This window comes from Dermacentor albipictus, unplaced genomic scaffold, assembly GCF_038994185.2.
Source record: "Dermacentor albipictus isolate Rhodes 1998 colony unplaced genomic scaffold, USDA_Dalb.pri_finalv2 scaffold_12, whole genome shotgun sequence".
NCBI classification, from domain to species: Eukaryota; Metazoa; Arthropoda; class Arachnida; order Ixodida; family Ixodidae; genus Dermacentor; species Dermacentor albipictus.
The window spans coordinates 727,143-750,006 of NW_027225566.1; the positions used below are offsets into that span (position 1 = coordinate 727,143).

Genomic DNA, 22,864 nt, shown 5'->3' on the forward strand with positions numbered 1-22,864 from the left:
TGCTCCCAAGTGCTCAAATCGCCACCGGCACGACCGAAAAAGCTCTGGAGGCCTGCCAGTACACATATTAAGCATGTTGGTGCTCTTACTGTGGCAGGAGACGGCGTTTGCACATGTATATAATTACGGAATACTTACTGTATCCCGTGATAATTGCCACTTTCCCATTCTTGTTACGCTTTACTGCAATACTTCGCGTATGCTTCACCACGTAACATTTCTGTGTCGAAGCGAAGATGATTTTCAGGCACCGGCATTATGCAATGCACCGTGCTTTCCGAGCTTCGAAGCCACTGGCGAGAATTACAAAGGTAGAGTTGGTGCCATTGCTGACAGTGGGGAATTCTTTCAATGAAAAACACGGCCCCGAACGGCAAGAAGCTTAATAGCAAACGTCAAAGCAGCTAGGCCTAGCGTTGCCGCGGTGGTGGCTACAGCTGCCAGTGGATCTCCGTGTGATAGCACCGGTTCAAAGCGGCGAGTTAATAAAAGTGGCGGTGGTGGTAGTGGTTTCGATTAATGCTGTTTCGAACCTGCGGCTGTGGCAAGATTTCCGGAAAATCGGACAACAAAGGGTAGACATTCTTATACATGGACTCTATAGGGTACATGGTCATGCCGCGAAGCCGTCTGAAATATCGGGCATGTCCGGAAAATCAGTCGTTGACTGTATTCACCCATCACTACCACGTATGCATGTCCGTTGCCACATTCTCGGTCACATTATGCGCTAAAGAAATATTGCTAAAAGTAACATCTATATTTATTTATTTATTTGTTTGTTTGTTTGTTTGTTTATTTATGGGTGTATCTACAGTCGAACCTCCTTTTAACAACACCGATTGTAACAATGTATCAGGTATAACAGTGAAAAGCTGGTGCACTATCAACTTTTGTATGTGTTCTATGGTAAAATAAGCTGTTTACTACAATGCACCCATACTGCATTATGAGTTATAACAATTAAATCTGGCTACTGGGTGTGTGTACCAAAAGGAAAAAAAAAATGCAAAATCGTCAACAAAAAGAAAGGAAAGAGAGTAAAACACAAGCCACGTCATCACACCTGTGCACACCGTACTGCATGCCTTCATCACATTGCCTAAAACAATTTTTTTAAGTATGCAACCCTTTTTGCCACAGCCATCAATGTGCCACACACCCGGCATGGCACACCTTCGTCGCATCACATTGCTGGCCTCGCTCCTCTCCCGTCTCCCTTCCACCCTCTTGTTGATGTCGGAGAAGTGAAAGGGAGACGGTTGACAAAGACATGCTGTGCGTGGTGCGCTGCCCAAAGGCCAGTGTGGCAAAGCAGCTTGCATTTTTTTTCCTTTTCCTGGATACTGCAACCCTTTTCATTTTCCACACATACACCTAGTAGTAAGATTCAATTCTGATAGGCAATATTGCGACATCGAAGCATTGCAGCAAGAGGTTTATTTTAACATAGAACACATGCAAAAGTTAATGGTGCAGTAGCTACTCATTGTTACTTCCAAGTATTGTTAAAACCAGTAATGCTATAAGCGGGTTTGACTGTACTTTCTGTCTAATTAAAATGTTTAAATGCTCGTCCCCTCTGCTTTTTTTGTGGAACCCGGTTATAGCAATGGGATTTTTGTGGCGCTTGAATATTGTTATGAGTGAGATTGACTGTATTTATTTATTTGTGCTACCTTCTGGGATTAGCTCATTACAGACGGAGAGCAAATATTGAAAAATTCACTTTAAACAGTATGCTTTTAAGATGCACTGCAGTTATTCGGTGCCTGTTAGTAATATAGCAGTACCTACCATATTTACACGATTGTAAGTTGAATGTAAGACGACACCCCCCCCATATCGCGTGTGACAGGAAAAAAAAACAAGAGCATACCCAAGGGCGCATTCGATAACGAAAAATTATTAGTCGCTGACATGCTCACTGCACTACTCGTCTTCACTTGTGCCATCGTCCTCACTAGTGCTGCCATTGTCATCGCTGCTACGGTCCCACAGCACGTCGTCGACCAGCGAAATTCCGCATTTAGCAAACAACTGCACTACAACATTTTGTGGAACAGCAGCTCACGGTGAATGCACCCAACCACTCGCAGCTATCATGTAGGCTCTTTTAACAGATCCGGTTGGCGTAAGTTCGCGGTCTTCTGCCACCAGCCACTCGTTGTACTCACTGTGGAGCAGGTCCTTAAAAGGCAAAGATCCTGTCTTGTTTCATGACCATGTCACACTTCACTGGCAGGGACTGATGACGCATTTGAGTGACGTACGCCACAAGCTTGGCCTACAGCTCCAGAAAGCGTCCAGACTTAAGCACCTAGGAAATTCCTCACTTGCCGTCACAGGTGAAAATTTCGCTTCGCTGCCAGTCGCCACTCTTGCACCACCCGTTCAGAAATATCGAACTTGCGGTCCGCTGCGCAGTGAGTTTTTTTCTTCGGCGTAAAGGATGGCAGCCCTCTTGAACGCTGCTCTGAACGAGCGCTGAATGTTTAGTAGGTCTGGGGCAGTCATGATGACTGAGGAAGCATGGAAGTAGCAAATAGCCAGCAGTCAAGTCGAACGCGTCAAACGAAGAGCTACAGGGAAAGAGAAACACGTGAGCGGTGTCTGCTCTTCTGCTCTTTCATGAACTATCGATACTCCCTGCAAGTGCCGTCGTTGTGAGGGTGTCGCCACGAATGAAGCAGCGGCACTTCCATAAACTGCTGACACCCCCCATGAGTGTTGTGTGCACTGTAAAACTCTCAAAAATGTTGAAAAACCCTTCTGAAAAGCGAACAAACTCGCGGGATAGCAAAAAGCTACAGGTAGGGCCATAGAGCAAGCATAAAATTGTAACTACGTTGTAGCTCCCCTGATATCTCATTGGTCTCGCTTTTTTTTTGGTGGTGCCATGTTTTGGTTTCGATTGTAAGTCGACCCCCCTTCAGATTTTCAAATAAAAAAAAAAAATAGGCCGACTTACAAGTGTGTAAATACGGTACTTGTGGTAGGTGATTCCTTTCAGTGGTTGTCCTCGGAAAAAATTGCATGAGAATATTAAATGGCCGCTGATAGTCAATTCTAGATGATATGAAAGAATAGGATTTAAGGAAGAGCTTGTGAAGATGGTTATGGTAATAAATTTTGTGAAAAAGATTGAGCCAGGCTGTTTTACGCTGAGTAGGAGATTCTGAAAGGTTCAAAAAGCCCTGAACCACTATATATTGAAGTCAAGAAATGCATTTGAAGTTAAAATAGACTATTTCAGAAGTACTTTGCTGCAAAAAGTACTTAATTGAGTTTTGCAGAAGCGGAGTTATTGGCAACCAAACAACTCCCTTCGCGGTGCTTCTGCTCCTTTTTCAATGACTTGCACTGGAAAGAGTACAGTGGAGCGGGGCATGCCCACAACACTCCACCTACTGAACGTCACCGTGGCACGCAGTTCAAATTTGATTTTGGATGTTCACGTAGACACTACTATTTTTTATTTTGGCGCCTACGACGTACTAAACATAGTTGTCCTCGGTGAGTGGCCGTGCACTCTGTCAGCAGACTTGTCGCAACACTCCACTGCAGCCATGATATCTACTCTGCGCAGTACACTGCAGCTACGTGCAATTGTAGTGTGTATGCACAGCGTTTGCTTTGTGCATGACAGGGCTTGATGCGTCCTCACACTTTTATGCTCCAGTCTGGCCGTGCTCCTACCACGGCTTTGTCTCGCGCCAGCTTGACTGACGATTAGTAGCCACATCCAACTTGCGCATTTCGAAGTGCTATCAATAGCTCAATACAAAGCAAAGTCTGCCAAGGCGTCTAACCAGGAGTGGCCAGAATTGAGTGCATGCTGGCATGCGTACGTGTGGTCTAACCTTAAGTGTCGCAGGGTTCCAGCCTAGTTGAGTGTTAAAAATTAGTCAGTTAGCAAGACTTGGTGACTATGACACTAATAAGCAAGGTGGCCAAAGCTGAATTCCTATGCGGGTGGCTTTGGCCAAGCATCAGCAAACGATAGTCTGCTTCTTCTTGAAGTATGTGATAATTATTGAAATTCAAGAGCAGATTTTCGCTTACTTCAGCCTGTTTATTAAACTGCAACTGCATCAATAAACGTGCACAGTAACAGTAGGAAGGAGAGCACTGATCCAAACACCTTCCTTTATTGATGTCAGTTATCATCCCATAGCAGCCACCATATAGGAATCTGCTACATTACAAAATAAAGTGCCTAAAGAAGAGTGAGGAGCAGGCTTCTGTTGAAGAGAGAGCATTTGAAAAGAAGGTGACTTTGGGTTGTGCTTGTGAGCTATATGCACTGCGCATGACTGCAATATTTGGCTGAGATGTTCGCTGCAGTCTATGCTATCTGCTGACTGTGTTTTTTCACAAAATCTGAAGGGTGGTCCAGGACTCCTTTAATCTCTGGCTTTGTTGTGCTAACATTTGTCCGTGTGGTTATAAATTAGATAAGCCAAAGCAAGCCGAACTACCATATAAGCCGGAATATAATTCGAAATATTTGTTGAAAAAAGAAGGCTAAAGTCACCTCTCACCTTATACAGTCGCCAACCGTTTATTCGAACCTCACGGGGACTGTGGAAATGTCCGAATAAGCAGGTGTCCGAAAAAGCACATTAAAAAAAAGAAATCCTTCATTTCCCCGCACTTATTCGGGCTCAGCAGTAGGCTTGAAGAAATCGTGAATGCGCCGTTGCACGCTGTTCCATTTACACGCGCTCAGATAAGCCTGAATCTTGGAGAGGGTCATATGGTCGCTGCTTGTGCACGCTCCGCATGCGACGGCAGCATAGCACATGGTGCGTCATCTTCCGACTCGGAGTCATCGTCCGGCGGCGCAGCAGAAACCTGACAAATGATCTCACCGTCATCAAGTTCTGCACATGTCGGTACAGCAGTATCAGCACCTGTGAAACTGTCAAATGAGACTGTGTCCGGAATTGCAGTACAACCACTGTGCAGGCCTCGCCAGAACATTTTCAGCGTCACTAGGGAGCACATCGGAAGACGGAAGAGCCTAGGCCTCCCGGCACCCACTTGCCGGCGTTCCCCAGTGCAGTCTGCGCCATTAGACACTTGACGCAATGTTTCCATATGCCGCGTTGCATCACTGCAACTTCAACACAGCACACAAAGCAAACATCACCATGCCATCACGCCGACACCAGTCGCACAAACGTGGCCTACTCGCAGCGTCGTTACTAGAAGGGAGAAACAAATCAGCTGCTGGATTGTCTTGACATAGGTTACTAAGCTGAGACCGGAACTGCTGTAGCTGCAAACCAGGCAGAAACGATGATGATGAGCAGGGATTTGTAGTAGCATCACTTTGTGGGGCAGCAAGGGGGCTCCGTTCAAAACAAAAATGGCGTTCAGCAAGTTGAATCATGCATCGGTCAGAGTCGGTGCATGGTGTTCTCGATCGAGTTGGCTCAAGGAGTGTCCGAAAAATCATACGAGAGGTTGCAAGGTGTCCGAACATTCGACAGTTGTTATACATTATGGTCTATGGGAAGAATGGTGGTTCCGCGAAGCAGACCGAATAATCGAGCATGTCCAAATTTTTGGAGTTCGAAAAATCAGTCGGCGACTGTATTGTGGTCTTTAGCAGAATGCGAGTCATTGTCTCACAAACTGTGGTGTGCATGTTGACAAACACAGCCAAAGCGTATCCATATTCAAATGTGATTGCTGACAATTTTTTTTCTTGTCGCTGCCTGATCGATCTCGGGTGTTCTTTTTTAGCAATCAGTAGCAGCACACAGAGAAAGCGTTCAGCAGCGTTCAAGATAAACATCATAGACATTGTTGAAATGAACAGCATCATGGTTTCTCAGCGCCAGTTTGGTGTTTCGGAAAAATCTGTTCAATATTGGTGGGCACAAAAAAGGAAACTGCTGGCACACAACTCACATAAAACGTAATTTTTGGGCATCAATCGGTGCATCCACAGCTGGAGGACACACTTTCAGACGTTGTGCAAGAGTTTTGTGCATGCTCACTACTGGTGGCAGTGCAGTCACTTTATTGTAGAACTGCAGCACTGTTGTGAAAGTAAACCTTGTATCAAAATTTTTTTGTTTTCATTTTTTGTCTCCTGTATTCTTCTACTTTAGGTTAAGTGGTTGACTTATATTTCCACTCAACCTATATTCAGGTTTATACGGTATTCTGAACAGCTTCTAGATAGTTTATTGTTGTATTGCCAACAGTAGTCTCAGACGGCCGCTTTCGGAGATATCGCTATCAGCGAGTGCTGATTGACTAGTTCAGCAAAACCAGTTGAGCTGGCTGGCTGGTTGAGCAAAGCTACCCGAATGATCCAGTGCACTGTGTACTACATGATGCAAAAGTTATAGCATCGCTGAGAGGGATGGTCCAAGAATACCGCCTCAGGGTTCTAAATAGTTGACACATATTTAAGCGATGGACAGGCATAAGCAGGGTAGAGAGGTTTTTAAACTGGCGGTGCTGCCATATAGAAGTTTTGTCCAAGGTAAACCAGCTTTGGCAATAATTTACTTCATGGGATAGTTTCAGGACAGGTTGCGACAGCTGTAAACACTAAGATATCCTTACGATGACACCAACTCAAGGGATGTGTTATCAAAGTATAGTAGAATCTCGGTGATACGATCACACCAGATGAGAATTTAGGGATGATATGAATTTTTCAAAAGTCCCAGCCCAAGTCCATTAGCTTACAACATGCTCAATTACGGATTTTGCTAACTGCTTTTTGCACTCTAGTGGATGATACAAACAGTCGAGCTGAGACACTGGCTGTTGTCAGACCGGCAGAGCAGCCACGTCGATGTGCCGGTCGCATTTCTGTTGCCAGGGTGACTTGCATCACTCTGCACTGACTCCATTACCCTGCACCCCCTCCCCCCAAAACAATATAAGGAAAGGAAAGAAAGAAAAATTGTTTTTGCTTTGTGCAGTAGCCGTTTTCACACACCCTGTAACATTATCAGGAGCCGGTTATCACATGAGTCTTACCACATTCGCTTCCATGGGGAGCCTTATCTCTTAAAGCCACACCTTCTGTTGTTTTCGACACGCGATAACAATTCCAAACTTTTCTCCTTTTGCACCCATCAGATTGCATGGTACGAAGTAGCTTTGCTGCTGTAAAGGAAATGAAACAGATTTTTGCATCTTGTGGAAATCATGTCCTTATCACTATCAGGTTGCAGATAGGATGTATCAATGGAAGAAACTCAAGATAACCAGGCAGATCTTGAAATGTCAGCCTCAGAACACCCGAAGTACGCAGCTCATTGCTGTTAAAATGTGCATGAAACAAGTGCACCGGTAATTCAAATTCTCATCAGCTCCCTGTGTGCTCCCTGTGGGCCACATGAGTGCCACATGAGTGCATTAATGAATCGAGATGCTACTTTTCTCTTTTCGTGCTCGCTTTTGTTGCTTTTATTTCTGTATAAAAAATACAGTGCTACAGCGTACTAGAGTACTTTCCATTGGCACAACTGCGCTTCTCCATCTGGCACACGCGTTGGCACCTGCAGTGGCAGCCCTGCAATCGCCTACTCTTGAAAGCTTACCTTGGCTCAGCCCTGCAGCGTACGTGGCACAAAAGAATAGAAAGTGTCTTTGGTTATTTACTGCTGCTGTTAAAACATAATTCAACTTGGTTTTGCAATTACTTTTCGGGCACTTTATATGAGTAGAGTTGTTTGAGCTGGCCATATGATTTCGGACATCTCATACTAAGCAAAGCCAGTAGCAGACGGGGGTCAGTCAATGCACTGTAAACAATCTTTTTTTCATACTTAGTCGCGAATTCGGATTAGGTTGCAATACCGTAATATTTCGGAAGCACTAAATTTACGGAAGCAATAGTTATTCGTGGGACCAAATGTTCATGTGATGTTCACGATTGCAAAAAACACATTGTTTACGGTGCCTGCTAGGGTGCACATGCACAAAAATCAAGCTGATTAAAACCTATTTAACGTTCACACGAGAAAGTACTTCATTTTTAAAACACATGCTACGCAAGACGAAATATGACCCGTAGAAAAAAAAGAAGGAAAAATGACTCCCAAACTGCTTTCTCTGTCCCACATGATTTTATTGCAGGCACTTTTCATGTGTGAAAGAATCATTCTGAGAGCTTCAATGCACAAAACAAGCAGTCTGAAAATTCAACTAATTTTCTGCTTAGCTTGAGGTGCTGTGCTGCCTTGCTCTTTGACAACTTTGTTCAAACCTTTGATAAAGAAAATGGAGCCGTATGTTCACATAAAAGCTGACTACGCGAGGAGTCAGACTCTGCATGAGCTATGCATCCCACCTTCAAGGGAGCGGCACGATGAATCATGTGCAGGATGTCCATTACACTTTCCCTATGAACTTTTTGTGCACTAAAGCAATTTGTGAAAATGTCTTCAAGCCTTGTGATAAAACAGAACAGTTCCACCAAGCGGTAGAGCAAACCTCCTTCATCATTGTGGTGTACAAATTCTGCAGTGTTCAAGCTGCACCCTTCTTCTCTTGGAAGTAAGAGGCTGTCATTACATGCACAGCCTTTGGTAGGTAGCACACTTTCGCCACGTACCCGGAAATGTAGGTTCCTTTCTCACATGCATCTCCGTTCTGGGTCTGCAGGGGCCTTGAATAGCGACAGCTTCTTCGCACTATTAGTTCGGGCACATCCTGCGCGCTACACCCTGGAGCGTAGCAGTGGTTGAGACGTTGCTTTACACTCATTGATGCAAGTGGCCACATTCACCTGAGGACACTTGCGAAACACAACCATACAGAACGAAAAACCACAGCCAAAACACATCACTGAAATGCAATGCTGTGCGTGCCCAAACGGGTCGCCTGCAAGAGTAATCGACGACAGCGTCACCGCTTTGGGTGCTACTTCAGATGACACGCGCAGCCCCCTCCACTTGTTGCATTGAATTGCTTCTAGTTCACTGTAACAGTGCTGCACCTATCAGAATTTCAGATCTCTCGTGTTTGCCAAGATGGCCGGCGCTGCATCATCAGAAAGCCACACTTGCACGATCAGTGGTGCAGTAGCTCCTCCCAAAACCCGATTTTCTTCCCGACTTCGAAGATAGCACACTAAAAAAAGTGCAATTTTCTGAAATTATGCTCTGTGTTTCTTCCAAATATTTTGCCGTCAGATAAAGGAAGGAGGTAGGATTGCAAAGAGAAAAATGCTAAAATAGTAAATATTGAGCAAGTTTGCTATATCAATACTACGTCCCCCCTTAATTTGCTGATATTTTTACATTTTTGGTTATACGAATTTAGGGTGATATGAATTCTTGTGCTGTCCAGAGATATTTGTATCATCGAGATTCTACTGTATTAATAGTGATACATGTTTTGCCCACTTGTCAATAATTGCGAGACTTGATATGACAGACACATCACGCGTTGGAGTAATTACCAACAGTCAAGAAAACTCATACCGCAAGTGCGTTTTGCAGAACAAAGTAAAACAGCAACAGTAATCACGCAGCAGGCAGCATAAAGAATTACGCATGGCAATATTGTACATGCTGTGCTTTATTTCTATGTGGTAGTGCTTTGATGTAGGCACACTGAAGTGCACAGTGAAATCATATATTGTGTGCTTTGTTAAGATTCTGGAAAAATAACCCGCATATAAGGTAGCTTGTTGATAATAAATTAATTACATTCGAATTTCTATAATTCGAACTCAAAGGGGCCCGAAGATTTGTGTGAATTGAAAGAAGTTCGAATCGAGGGAAGCTAATTGAATGGAGGACTTATCTTCAGTTGTGCATGTGCACTGAGCTAACACATGAGCGGGAAGTTCCAGAAGATTTATTCACATGTATTTACGAATTACAGTCAGTTATCGAACGTATCGGTGCTCGCACTGCGACAGGAAACGGTGGGTGCATGCCTGTATAATTAAAGGAAACTTAGCATGTCCAGTGACTATTGCCCCTTCGAACTTTTGGTATGCTTCACCGCGCAACATTGCTGTATTGGGGCGAAGCTGACTTTTGAAAACGTTATTATACAGGCCTTCCGCGCTCCGAAGCCTTTGGCGAGAATTACAAAGGCGGAGTCGGCGCCATTGCTAACAGCGGCGAATTGTTTCAATGAAAAACACGGCACCGAACGAGGCAAGAAGCTTGGTAGCGAACGTCGAAGTAGCTACGCCTAGCGTTGCCGCGGTGTGGCTACGGCTGCCAGTGGATCTGCGTGCGAGAGCGCCGGCTCGAGGCGGCGAGGTAATCAAGATGGCGGCGGCGGTGGTGGCTTCGATCAGTGCCGTTTCAGACCCGCGGTCGTGGCAAAAAAGTCCGGAAAATCGGACGGCGAAGGTTTTTTGCTTCCGAAATTTCAGACGTTCTTATACATTGATTGTACGCGGTACGTGGCGGTGCCGCGGAGGCGTCCGAATTGTCGGGCATGCCCGAAAAATTGCGGGTCCCGAAAATCTGTCGTTGACTGCACAAGACACCCGTCACCAACAGAAGTAGTCGGTGATTCGCACCTGCACTTTGGGGGGTCTCTCCTAAGCTCTTCCTTTATGGCGGGCTCAGAGGAATGCTGGTCGAAGGCGCTGCTGAGAGTGCTGTCAGAGTGCAGCATGTTCGAACTAAGCATCGTAAATGCTTGCGCGTTCGAAGTACTTGGCAGTTTCGCCCATTTAAGTACGCATAACTTTGACGGGACAACAGCATCAGTTCGAATAAACCAAATGTCCTAATTAAGCATGTTTGAATTAAGGAGATTTGACTGTATTTGTAAGTGCACTTCAGAACTTTCACAATGACACTTGCACCCTTAAATTGGTATTTAAACATTTTTGTATTTGACCTTAGTTAACAAACTGAATGCATTACACAAATGCTCCAACTTGCCCATAGCATGTGAAAAGTCTCATGTGCCTTCAGCTTATGGCTTCTCTGTTTAAGCTTGGCATAAGACGCATTAAGCATGCTGAGATAGCTTTTTATGTTAATTAGGCCTTCATTGCAAGGGTTACAGCAGAAGTTTTCTCGGCACAGACACACACATATATATAACTTTGATATTGCACAAGTCCGCTCTTCCTACATCCTCTGGGAGACCACTAGGAGTGCAGAACTATTCGTATGTGGCCATTAGTTGATTTGCGTCATTAGTTGTGCTTCATTCTCTTTTTTTTTTTTTGTGGGACAGGGTGAGACAGTGGTGTTGGTGCGGCGAGTCGACCCCAATTGGTATGAGGGCCGCATGGGCACCAAACGTGGTATCTGTCCTGCTGCATACCTTGAGGTCATATCGGAGCCACAAGAGATAGGTATGTCTGCTACAGCCTTCTATGAAGTCTTCAGGCTCATACAACTATTGGACCACCTTTGTTAAACCTCCTCGCCAGCCCTCCTTACCATCCACATATGCCACCTACTAGAGACACTTCCAACCCAGACAATGTTGTGAGCACAGGATGGCTTGTGGAAGGGATATGAAACCTAGTGCGCATGCCTGCTAACTTGCCAAACCTGTAGAGATCTGTTGGCCTCACCTGACAAGTGCGGTGCTACTTTCAGAAATAAAATGAAATCTTAGTTGTCCGCATACGCATGCACTGAACTCGTATATTTGGCTTTCATCTGTGCTGTCACTTCATTGCTTTGGGCGTTTAAAGAAGGAAACAAAATGCAAAAACTGAAAAATAGTGTGCTCCCACTCTGTTACACGAGTACCATTTGTAATTTCAACTGCGTGAAATGTATGAGTTAACATGGTCATAAAAAATTGTGAAGGCAATGATTCATATTGGACACTGTCATGGAAACAGTAAGCTCTTGAATATTGGTAAATCCAAGCGCATCACAGTGTCCTGTCTGTCAATGAGACTCGAAACCAGACAGGTCTACCTGATGAAAAGTGTTGCAGTTGGAAAGTGGACCATGTTGGGAAAGTACCTGTTGGGAAAGGTGAAAAATTAATTTCCGCTATGCAATACAGGTATAAGCAGCCTGGTGCTCCTTGGTGTGGGCCATCTAGTGGCAGAAGTGGCCTTGAATCTGCCAATTCAGACATAAAACAAACTGTGAACAAGTATAAGCAGGAACTACAAAAGCTGATTGAAGAGTGCCCGTTCCTGCCTTTCTAACAGTTAATTATGAAAAGGCCTGGAAAAAAATATATGGTCTACGATTCTTTTGCAGCAAGAAGTAAATTGTATTGTTTAGCCTCACAATAAGAGTCATTGCTGCTCTTTACAGGAGGAAGTATTGTGATTTTAACAAGAACAGTGCCTATCACTGTGACGCTATGCTAAAACTTTCAAATGAGACTGCAATATCTGGCCCTGAAGGGCCAGATGCCACTTTAGCCTTCGCTGCTAGTCTGTTTCAAGTGCATGGCCACGTCTTTGCCAACACACGAATGTGACCATACGGACAGTTGTGAAGCAGATCAAGCTGTTGGAATGCTTTGTGCCATTGCTCTTTTCCTTGGGCTCTTGCTTTTCCTTGGAGGCCCATCTCCTGTACCATGGCTGTGTTCTCCCGAGAAGGTTGGGAGGTTTTGCTTTTCTGCATATCTCAATTGCTTGGTGGTTGAGCTTACCGCATTTTAGACCATGAATTAGGGCCAGAACAAGTCTTGCACAGTATTCATAAGGTTAGATGGTTAAAGTAATTGCACAAGTACAAGTATACAAAATATTTAGACACTGAGACTTGCCGCTTATCTTCCCGACTTCATGTTTTATTCAGCTGCATAACACCATGTCAGTGGCAGGATATTTTCCCATTGTGGATTAAAGGTGGCCCAGTCTAGGTATCATTGTGATGATTCTCAGGGTATGATTGGGATGAGTCAGTTGCAAGGAATGCAACTGGTTGGTCAGAATGAGCGACAACATCCACGTGGTGTTGGCACTTGCCAATTACGGAAGTTCCATGCAGCATTTTTTCATAGTGAGCTAACAGAAAAATTATGTAACAGAAATGAATAGAGCCAGGTAGAGTTTCTATTTATTCTCACGCAAGCATTTTTCAGGGTGACCTCGAAACAGAAGTAATACTTTCAAAACTCGATATAACGAACACGGATATAATGAATTATCGGGTACAACAAAGTAGACAAAAAATTTGGTTGGCTATGCTTTTTTTCAATAGGCTAACCTACAGCTATAAAGAAAATGAAAGTACCAGATCAAATGCAATATCGGACATAGCAAAGCGAATATTTGCTGAATCAGTCCAATCATGTTTTTCACGAAGCAAGCATTCCGGAGATGGTATGCTCAGTCAGACATTTTTGGCACTATGATCATTTTCGCATCACTCGATACTGATGATGTCAGCATCTACGAGCAGCTGCGTTCCTGGCACAATGCTGAAATAGCATGCCTGGCACTTTGCAAGGAGCACCATCACCTTTAGGCGGCGATGCTTCCGATGCCAAGTCACGTGGAAATCTCGCGAAAGGTTGGAAGGCGATTCACCCTCTAGTTGAAGTCAATTTCAGAGCGAGTTGGGGTTGAGAATGGGGTGGAGTCGCTGCGTACGGTACTCTATCACATCACCCTTCAGGTGAGGAAAGTAGGAGTTATGGACTGCTTCAAAGTTTTTCACTGCACTATCTTCGGGATCAGCCCACTTGACTGCACAAAAGTATGTAAACGGCCCTTAGTTTTAGACTGTGCTATATTCGGGATCTGCCCACAAGAAAGGTTAGAAATCTGGATGCCTGATATGAAAAAGTGAAGATAACTAGCTAAGGAAGACATTGCCTTCTATATACTGTTGGCTACTTTGTCTCTTCGTGCTTTGCTCTACATCAGTAGGCATTGTTGGCGGACATGCTTTGTCATTCCTAACATTTTTCTTTTACCCTCACAATAGTTTTGCAGATGGCTGTGGAACAAGTCATAAGTACAATCTCTTGCAAAAGTTTCAAAGGGGCTGCTTTCATAGCAAAGCATACCTACTCGTTTACTTTGGAACTCTGCTTTGTTGGCTTCATTGGTGGTGAGGTTGCAATCCAGTATCGCTGTAGCTGAGTGCCGTGGAGTGCACTGTCAACATATGGACTGTGACACACTTCATTGATGAGGGTGGGGACTTTCACACTTTTCCAATGGGCTATGGTCCTTTTGAACTAGTGTGTTTCTTTGTGAAGCAAGAATTTCTTTCCAGGTTTCTGTTAGCATCATGTACAGAGGCTCGTTTATATTTCTTCTAGTGCCAACGACTGTGTCACCCAAGCCACCTGCAAGTCCAGTGTAGTGAGTAGCAATTTGCAACACATCAGTTTGCCCGCATCCTTTTTTTTCCTTGTGAGACTGTCTCTGAAGCCAAGGAGTTGTTAAATTTAACTCAGTTTTGGTGCTGTCAATCTTTAATTGGAGTAGCCTTCTGCACTTTCTTTTTCTGTGTACAGGTAGATTAACAAGCTCTGCTGCTGTAATCTTTACTCTTTGATGCAAGCGCGAGACTTTCCGTCATCAGTGTCTCATCATGGTAAAGGATGCTGAAATTTGCGAGGTTGCGCTCCCTTCATTGCTATGCGACCCCTTTCTTTCAGCATCTCTGAAGTAAAAATGTATAAAATCACCAGACTTCTCGGTTTTAAGAGTCTGCAGTTCTAGGGATGCGCATGTAGAAAAGGCACACAAAAGACAAAACTCTGTGTGCATGCCTTTTTCTTTATGTCCAAGTCTTTAGCACTGTTTTGTTTTAAAATGAGTACAACTGTATGTTTCCATATTAGTAGACTTTTTGGGCAAGAAAGTGACTGGGGAAACTGTGTATAGAAACTACGTGTATTGAGTGCATGTGTAGGCAGCTCGCTCAGTGAAGTGTGGACCTTTCAGTTGTGTCCCTTTTCAGAACCAGCATGCGTGGACGCGGTAACATTTCTTAACACATGTACTGACTTTCACCTATCACAGATTGTTCACCTACCGACGCGTGTAACACCCACTACTTCGTCCTTACTCGATCTCGTCCTTACATCTGCTCCTGATATGACGTCACTAGTTACTCATGTGCCTGGATTAAGTGACCATGATGTTCTTCATTTTACATTGTCTATTCCATCTACACGTGCACAAAAACGGCTCAAACAAATACGGGACTACAATTGTGGCAATTACGATGCTATTAACATTGAACTTTCCTCCTTCCTTGACAACTTAATTTCAACCTACAATGAGCAGTCCTTCGAAGAACTTTGGAATTCTTTTAGAACAAAAGTAGTCGATCTAACTAACAAATTTATCCCTTTACGAGCTGTTTACGACAACACTAACGCTCCCTGGTATAACAGATATCTCAAGCGGTTATCAAACAAAAAAAGCAGGCTGTTTCATAGTGCGAAAAAATCGCCTAACCCAGAGAGATGGGCTGTATACAAAGCCGCTTCTACGGCATATTCAGAGGCACTGAAAACGGCGAAATTTACCTTTTTTCATTCAACGCTTCCGTCCTTACTCAAAACTAACCCTAAACGCTTTTGGAACACAATGAAAAGCAGCAATAACAACGACGTATCTCTCAATAACAATGGTGAACCAGTTCCGAAGCATCTTTGCGCCTCAATCTTTAATGACACCTTCACAAACTTGTGCTGGGACCCAATATTCACTCTTCCTTCTTATCCGAGAGCACATCTTACAGCTATGGATCCCATCATGCTTGACCCAGCCGGCATTCGTGCTATTATTAACAGACTAAAACGATCATCTTCATGTGGTCGGGATGGCATCAACGCTAAATTCTTGCAAAACACTAATGAGTACAGCTCTATCATTTTGAATTACATTTTCACCAAATCACTCAACGATGGATGCTTGCCCAAGGATTGGAAAGTAGCCAAGGTCGTGCCTTTTTACAAGTCTGGTGACGCACACAACCCAAGCAATTATCGTGCGATATCACTAACATCGGTTCCCTGCAAAATATTAGAACATGTCATATTTACTCACTTAGTTAACTTCTTGGAGTCGAATAACTTTTTCCATCCATCCCAGCATGGTTTTCGTAAACATTTTTCTTGTGAAACACAGCTACTAACATTTACTAATGACCTTCACGCGTTTCTTGATGCCGGCCTCATTACTGATTGCATATACTTGGATTTTGCGAAAGCCTTTGATAGTGTAAACCATGAGCTCCTTATACTAAAACTAACCAGCCTAAACATTGACCCTTTAGTACTGAACTGGATACGCGACTTTCTTTCTAACCGGACTCAATTCGTCACGGTGAATGGAACCGATTCCCTGGAGGCACCTGTTTCCGCCGGAGTGCCACAGGGTTCAGTCTTAGGCCCATTACTATTTTTGATTTATATTAATGATTTACCTACTAGCATAGCTTCTTCTGTCTGTCTTTTTGCTGATGATTGTGTTATCTACCGCAACATTTCTAATTACACTGACACAATAATCCTTCAAAGTGACCTAAATAATATTTCTGCTTGGTGTCAAACGTGGAAAATGAAGCTTAACATTCTTAAATGTAAATCAATGAGAGTAGCGCGTAATAACATGCCTTGCCCAAACTACCTTCTTCACAGCACGGCGTTAGAATCTGTAACTACCTATAAATACCTCGGTGTACATATTACTAATGACCTTTCATGGAAGTACCACATCGAGCACGTAACTTCAAAGGCCAATCGCATGCTTGGGTACCTGAAAAGGAACTTCTCTCTCGCACCTTCATCACTCAAGCGACAGTTGTATATCACTTATGTCCGATCTAACCTTGAATATGCATCGTCAATCTGGGACCCTGGCCTTGCAACTCTTACCAATAACTTGGAGGCAATGCAGAATCGCTCAGCACGTTTTATCCTAAGTGACTATCATCGAACTTCCAGCGTAACTAACATGAAATCAATACTTAATCTGCCCCCGCTTGCAAATAGACGGAAACTATCTCGACTTGCATTGTTTCATAAGATCTATCATCATAATCATGTTCTTAGGACGCGTCTGATTAAACCGCCTAATTTTGTTTCATCTCGACTTGATCACAACCATAAAGTCCACGTTCCTCACCAAAACACCGCAACATACTCGCACTCTTTCCTGCCCAAAACCAGCCTCGACTGGAACAATCTTCCTGCCTCATTAGTTAACATTACCAACTGTGACCATTTTCGTGATGCTCTTTCCAGCGAAATTTAACGCATTCTAACTTTTTTTTTTCTCTATGTTGGTTGGAAACTTCATCTTTTGGTGTCTCAATCGGTTACAATGGTATGTTCTTGCCGTAATCATTGTATAAAGCCGTGCATGACAGTGTGAATTTTTGTTATTAGAAATTACATTCATTCCCATTTTTTGAAATTTTTGATTGTGTATGTGCAAATAACTGAACTTATGTTGAATGATTGACCCCCTCCCCTCTATAATGCTTGTATGCCTTGAGGGTACAATAAATAAATAAATAAATAAATAAATAAATAAATAAATAAATAAATAAAAGAGAAAAGATATCAAATGGACAACAGCACCAGAAGAAGAAGAAATGGCGGGACCAAAAGGAAAGTGAAAATATGAAAGCAGTACGAACTTCTGATGGAAACATTGTAGAGGAGGCTTTTTGAAGGAAGGGGTTGTGTCATAATGGCAGGAGCAGCAAATAACTGAAAGGTTGGCACTCATGATACGTTGAGGGTGTTTCAAAAGTTAACAAGTATTGAGTGTATTTGAGGGTATTGAAACATCAGATGAATTCTGGTGTTTTACTTGCCAAAAGTGTGATCTGATTATGAGGTATTATGTGAGGATTATGAGGTAGGATTACGTAGGGGGGACCAAATTAATTTTGACTACCTAGGGTTTTCTAACATGCACTTAAATCCAAATGCGCAAGTTGGTTTTGCATTTCGCCTCTGTCGAAATGTGACCACCACGGCAGGGATCGAACTCACAGACTCGAGTTCGGTAGTGCAATGCCAAAAGCCATTAGGCTACCGCAGTGTTTTTCTTTAGGGCATTGAGATGTTTTAATTAGACACAGATTATACATCTTTTTCTTTTCTGTTTCATTGTAACTGTTATTTCAATACATTTCTCAAACTGGTGACCAAGTTCTTATTTTCCATCAGAATATTTCTTTGCGCTGGTCGGGTATGGGTACTTCCCATGATGCCCTCATAGTCATCAAGATCTCTATGCCCTGAAAGCATCTTTCTGTTGTATAAATGCATTAAAATCATCCATTTATTTTGTTAGGCTGCAGCCTCACAAGCTGCAAGTGAGATGACTTCTCACTGATCCTAAAAAAAGTAAAGACCTAAAGGCTATGCTGCCATTCATGTGGACTGTCCTCACCTTCTCTACGTATGCATCTTCTGTTTGTGCAATGTTCAAGTGCCTGGTATGTTCATTTCAGCTGGGAATATCAGTATGCTGTTACTTGTCGGAAGGAATACCGTCTAAATGTATTTGGGCAGCAGTGCATGATGCCTTTCAACATGCTAAATGTTTTTACGTATCCTGCAGTGAATGCATGGTTACGGTAGTCCAGACACTCCTATTGCCCAATTTGTTTCCCAGTTTGCCCACTGGGGTTAACTTTTTTTTTCTTCTTTAGAAACAATGTGTGTAGTTTCATCATTACAGGTGGACCTCTTGAGGCGCAGCAAGCAGACAAAAGGGGGTGGTGGGGGAATGTGGATGATTATGTGCAAGGGTTAAGATGGTGAAAACACTATGCTTGCATGCACAGTTGAAGTAGCTTAAAGGCACACTAACGAAATCAACCTTGAATGTTAGATTACCCTGTTCCTGTAATATAGTTCAGTGGCTGTGGTACTCTGTTGGTGATCATGAGGTGGCTGGTTTCATTTCTGACTGTGGTGGCTGCATTCCAATGGAAGCAGAGTGCTATAAGGCTCATATATCAATATACCTCATGTGGTCAAATTTAACCCGGACCCCTCCGCTGCAGCATCTCTCATATTCGTTGTGTTGCTTTGGAACATTTTACACACCATCAGTTGGTCGAATCAATTCAGGATTGCCCTTCTAGAAAGCTTGCAACATTTGCGTTATGCTGATAGTGGCTCAGTTGCAGAGAAAATGACAACAAACATGGTCACTTGCATAGATTCTTAAGCTATGTCAATAATCTTTGGGGTCGCACTGTGACAAGTGCTGCCACATTGAGAGGGCACTGCACTTTATCATGTAGCACTGAGTACATCGGTTGCAAAATTCGTAGGGCATGAAAAAATGCTCAGCGTGGTTAAGGACAGTGGAAAATGCACAGTCTCTCTCTCTCGAGCGGGAGATGATGTTGAGTGGCAACAGTGGGAGACGTATGGACTTTCTCTTTTGCGGCAGTGTTAGCACATACTAGTTTTCACTTTCACATATATGCGGGTCAACATTTTCTCTGCTACATTGAGAACTTAGGTTCTCGAAACTGAGGCTACTAAGTAAGTAAAGTTTGATAATTGAAAAGTTGGCAGAACTTGGCATGCGTTCAGGAATTGGACATCACAGTCTTTCGTTAGCAGCCAGATTTCTGTTCATTCCAAGCAGCACTGCAAAGGCTGAAATGATCTCTTTGCACCTTACACTATTAACATCTCAAAAAGTATATGGCAGGGCATCATTGCAAATGAAGGCTAAAATGATGTCTCCTGCTTGCTTTTATCCCATTCCCACTAGTGGCCCCATTGTGAGTGATGCCCGGCCCCAGAGGAGTCCAGCCAGCTACAGCCCGCAGGTAGGGTCCTCTACCGTGTCACCATAATACTCCATGCGTTCGTTTATTCGGGCTTTTATGTACTGATTTTTTGAGGGTTTGTTTTTGTCCGCCATATTTACTGGATCCCAACATGCACTTCTTTTCCAGAAAAGATTGACTAAGAGAGAGAGGTATTCTAATGATTGGAAAATGTAGAGAGGTCGGCCGGATAATGGAGAATCTGGCCTGCTACTCTACGTAAGGGAAGGGGAAGAGGGGAAGAAAAAGATTCACAATGGGGGATGATAATGGGAGGAACGAAGTGAAGGACACATTACACAACTGGTATCACAGGCGTGAGTCCAGGCCCGTGTCACCTAGGAAACATGAAAGTGCACGCATTGTCTCTGTCGTCTGCTAACTCTGTGGCCATGCGCCTAGCAAGAGGTCCTCCGACAGTGGTCCATTTTGTAAATGTCTCAATGTATCTGCCATTGTCAGTCTTTCGCGCGCAAGATTGACTAAAATTTGTGTACTCATTAAGGCAGAATATGAAACTGACTCTTCGCTGGTGGTGCTCTGTCACCATTGGCATTAGGCCTACCCTGCATACAGCATTTTCTGTAGTGAAAAGGTGCCATTCACGCCATATACACTGTACCTTTGTTACGTGCAATCCCTACATGCATTTTGATTTGGGGAGAAGAGCTAAGGCATGCAATGTCTTCACAGTTTTTGAAGCTTGCTGCTTACTGCAGGAGGCATGTTCGTGAAAAGCCAAGTGCCCAGTTTATAAAAGTAATTTAGTTTTCTGCTCAAAAACATGATTGGTCATTATAGTAGCAGTAGTTGAGATTTGTCGTCAATGACTTGCAACTATGTTAAGTTTGTTGGCTACCAAATAGTGCGAGAGCCGCAGGGCTCTCCATGCTGATTATTTTTGCCACTTACCGGTGCTGCACAAACTTCCACTGCCGCCGCCTACAAATATCAACTAAAAATTAAGAAAAGTCTAACCTCCATTGTAGTGGGCAAGTAGTGCTATATATTGAGAACCTTTTTAAACGCTTATTGTATGTTGCTGGTTGCGTCCATTTATGAATAGCTTTAAACCAACTATATCTATGAATAGCTTTAAACCCTTCCAAAAAATTGCCGGCTTTGGCAATATGGCAGCCATTGTTGCCCCAAGTGGTTTGCCAGCTTTGGTAGCCAATGGGTTAAAGTTTCATGGTTCTTGTATTGCTTTGGTTAACTCTATTACCATTACCTGCGTTCAGTTTAGGAAGCTTATCTGCAAATAAATTCTGAAGTACACATGTCACGCATTTCTTTTCTCCTGATTTGGCCACAAGCTGCTGCCCCTACGCTTGTGATTTGCATGCAGAGATGCACCATGCTTGTGCACAATTTGCACAAAAAGCATAAAAGAATTTATGCATGTAAGTCAAAGGTTGGGTCTACCAATAAGAGGAATCGCATGATTCTTTTTTCTAGGAATGAAAACTGTCTGCACTGCACTTGGGAACTGAGGACATGTTGGAATCAAATAGATACATCATATGTACAAGTTAGGTTATTTTGATGATTGATAGGCCTAGCTCTTTGCACCACCTGTGCGACTCGCTTCCCGTGTTCAACTAATGTCACCCCACCTGTTTGACTTCCTTACTTCTGTCACAATCCGCCCGGGTTATGAAGATTATGCCCGAGGGGGCATTACATGTTTGTTACAACTTCTTAGTGGCATACCTGATAATAAGCATGCATATTCACATGTATTTGTGGAAAGTTTAACCTGCGGCAAATTATGTGTGTGTAATAAGCCTCTTATGCTGAATGGGGCTAGTTTTGTAGTATCGTAGCAATGGACCTATTGTCTACTTCATACACCACACCAAGGCTTCTGCAATTGAAGTGTGCCAATGATAAAAAATTGAAGTTATTGCTATCAGCTGAAAGTTGTGCTAGTTACACTACATTTATTCTTAGTGTGCAGGAAGAGTAAATTAGTATTGTTGCCTGTATTATTCATTTCTTTCATACATGTGGATACCTTCAAGCAAGTATCAAGGCTGAACAATGGTTAGAGCATTCCTTAGGTTAAAATCAAAAGCTATAGGTGTGGCTGACTGCACTGTAGCCCCTCACGACATGGACATGAATAGGATCTGAAGGAATTCCCACGACATAGGCAAGCGTACATGACGGTTGGTTGAAACAACTTGTCACAAACAGGCACTGGGATATGGGTACACAAAGATACAGATGATAGAAAGTGAGAATTAGCCCCATCTTAGAACTAAAGTTATTTCTTCCTCTTTCTGGCATTTTAGCCGAAGCACCAATTTTTTGTTGGATTTTCATTGTAGGTTTAATGGGCAAAATCCCCCTATCCTCTCTCACAGCAGCTCCTTTTATCTAATCACATTTGATATAGAATGCGAAGGAACTTCAAGGGAGTCGGAAAGAGATTTAATTTGTCAATGCAGGGGATGGCTGAGCATGCTTAGGCCCTGTGTTTAAGATTGGATGTAAACAAGATGCACAAGATTTTCAGAGAGACTGCCACCTCTGGAAAGACTGGCACTGCCATCAACGTTGTGGGACTTGAGGTATCACGTATACACAGCTGTATGTTGAGCACGTCTGAAACACAGGCACGGGCTACAAAGAAATATTTTTAGCCAAGTCATATGAGTCTTATATGTGCCATGGTTTACAGCACAGCCCTGATACCATATTGCCAATCAAAGAATTAAGAAAAAGGCTGAATTACGTGTACCTGTGGGTGACAGTCTCCTTGTTGCATAATGAAAGTATTTTTGAAGAACTCCTAAAGCATTTGCAGAACAATCGTTGCTTGTGTCCTGTCAAATGCTCATATGCAGCAGCCTAAAGCCCATGGCAGGGTGCAAAGACATGCATTATGTAATAGTACATGTGCTTGTAGCAAACTTGAAATGTCATGTATCTACATGCATGCATACATGCAATTGCTCGCTGCGAATGCAGTTGATACATTGAAACATCACTGGCCTCCGTTGTAGAGATACATGTAGTACTTAATATGAATGTGTTCCATATTGTATGCTCTTGGCAGTTGCTTACCTTTCATGCTAGGAATCTAGTTTATCACATCCCATTGCGACAACTACATACTAGTGGGCAGGCACTGT

The 22,864-nt window shown here is 43.3% G+C and overlaps 1 protein-coding gene across 12 annotated transcripts in view; it reads left to right on the top strand.

Annotated features, from left to right (window-relative positions):
• LOC139051497 (vinexin-like) overlaps positions 1 to 22,864 on the top strand; it is a 647,850-nt gene that overhangs the window by 590,377 nt on the left and 34,609 nt on the right. For all 12 annotated transcript variants that reach the window (XM_070528475.1, XM_070528476.1, XM_070528474.1 and 9 more), the window contains 3 exons: positions 11,197 to 11,317; positions 14,218 to 14,260; positions 19,667 to 19,724. In XM_070528475.1, coding sequence (XP_070384576.1) covers positions 11,197 to 11,317; positions 14,218 to 14,260; positions 19,667 to 19,724 — 222 coding nt within the window. The remainder of the gene's footprint in view (positions 1 to 11,196; positions 11,318 to 14,217; positions 14,261 to 19,666; positions 19,725 to 22,864) is intronic.